At 39.9% G+C, this 1,114-nt stretch overlaps 1 protein-coding gene across 1 annotated transcript in view; it reads right to left on the bottom strand.

The window, feature by feature from the left end:
- Nucleotides 1-1,114, bottom strand: part of SARC_08997 (hypothetical protein) — a 12,199-nt gene that overhangs the window by 5,913 nt on the left and 5,172 nt on the right. The window contains exons 4-5 of the mRNA XM_014297007.1: nt 1,008-1,074; nt 128-241 (exon numbers count right to left, since the gene is read on the bottom strand). Of these exons, the coding sequence (XP_014152482.1) occupies nt 128-241; nt 1,008-1,074 (181 nt within the window). The remainder of the gene's footprint in view (nt 1-127; nt 242-1,007; nt 1,075-1,114) is intronic.

Genomic DNA, 1,114 nt, shown 5'->3' with positions numbered 1-1,114 from the left:
CATATATACATGTATATATATACAATATATATATATATATATATTTATATATGTACATATATTTATATATATATGGACATAAACATATATATGTATATATATATATAATGTTATATACAACACATACCCCATTGCAGAAGTAGCCGTAGACATGATGCATTCCCATTGACTGAGAAGTGAAGTGGTGTGTAGTGCAACGGGACCGACAGCCGATTAGGGTCATCGCCTGCCTGAAGCAAAGCTAGGAGAAATGCAATGATGGACAAGTAAAGAGAAGTCTTGACAATGAAGACATCACTCTGTCAGCTCCTAAACTAAATGAGGGCCTGTACACCAATACAGATGTGTGCAGACACTGAGCCCTGTGTTTGTGGGTTCACCTGCCTGCCACAGTGCTCAACGAGAAACCAGACAAATACAATAGTGGACCATTGAAAAGTGGACCAATAAAGATCTGTGTGCATGCAGGCTCGCGGCACACCCACTCATTAGAGTATATCGCCTGCCTGAACAAAGTCATAGAATAACAGTAGTGGACTAATATCAAGGAGAGTGTGTGTATACAGTGGTACACATGTCTCATCGAAATCATACCATTCAATTTCAGGCACGAAGCGAACGTAGATATACTTGCAAGAGACGATGGACTATCGAACTAACCAGCCATGCAGCCATCACGCACAGAGAGAGTGTGGTGTGCGTAGAGCTGTAGACAATATGGGGCCCTTAAAACGGTTACTAAAGGTACACAGGATCTACATTGAAACACATTCAACTGCAGACCATTGACTGTAGGGCTATAATAGGTAGACATTGGCCAGGTAATCATTTGTCTATATCAAGATGTGTGTAGGCATGTACATAACCATATAGCTGTATCCATATGAGTACTTTACTATGCTTACAATAGTGTTATCTGAAAAATAACTATAGTATATTCACACGTACAAGTACTATACTATGTTAACAACGGTCAAATGTGTACATAGAGACAATCAACCCCTCACCTAGTAATATCTCTACAGCTCCAGAAACACACGCCTTATGGATAAGGCACATCCCATTGTCATCTGTCTACGAATGGAAAATGGGACCATTCAGTGCATGTCCAGTA

The sequence above is a fragment of the Sphaeroforma arctica genome (genome assembly GCF_001186125.1).
Source record: "Sphaeroforma arctica JP610 unplaced genomic scaffold supercont1.868, whole genome shotgun sequence".
Lineage (NCBI taxonomy): Eukaryota > Ichthyosporea > Ichthyophonida > Sphaeroforma > Sphaeroforma arctica.
This window is presented reverse-complemented; position numbering and strand designations above follow the sequence as displayed.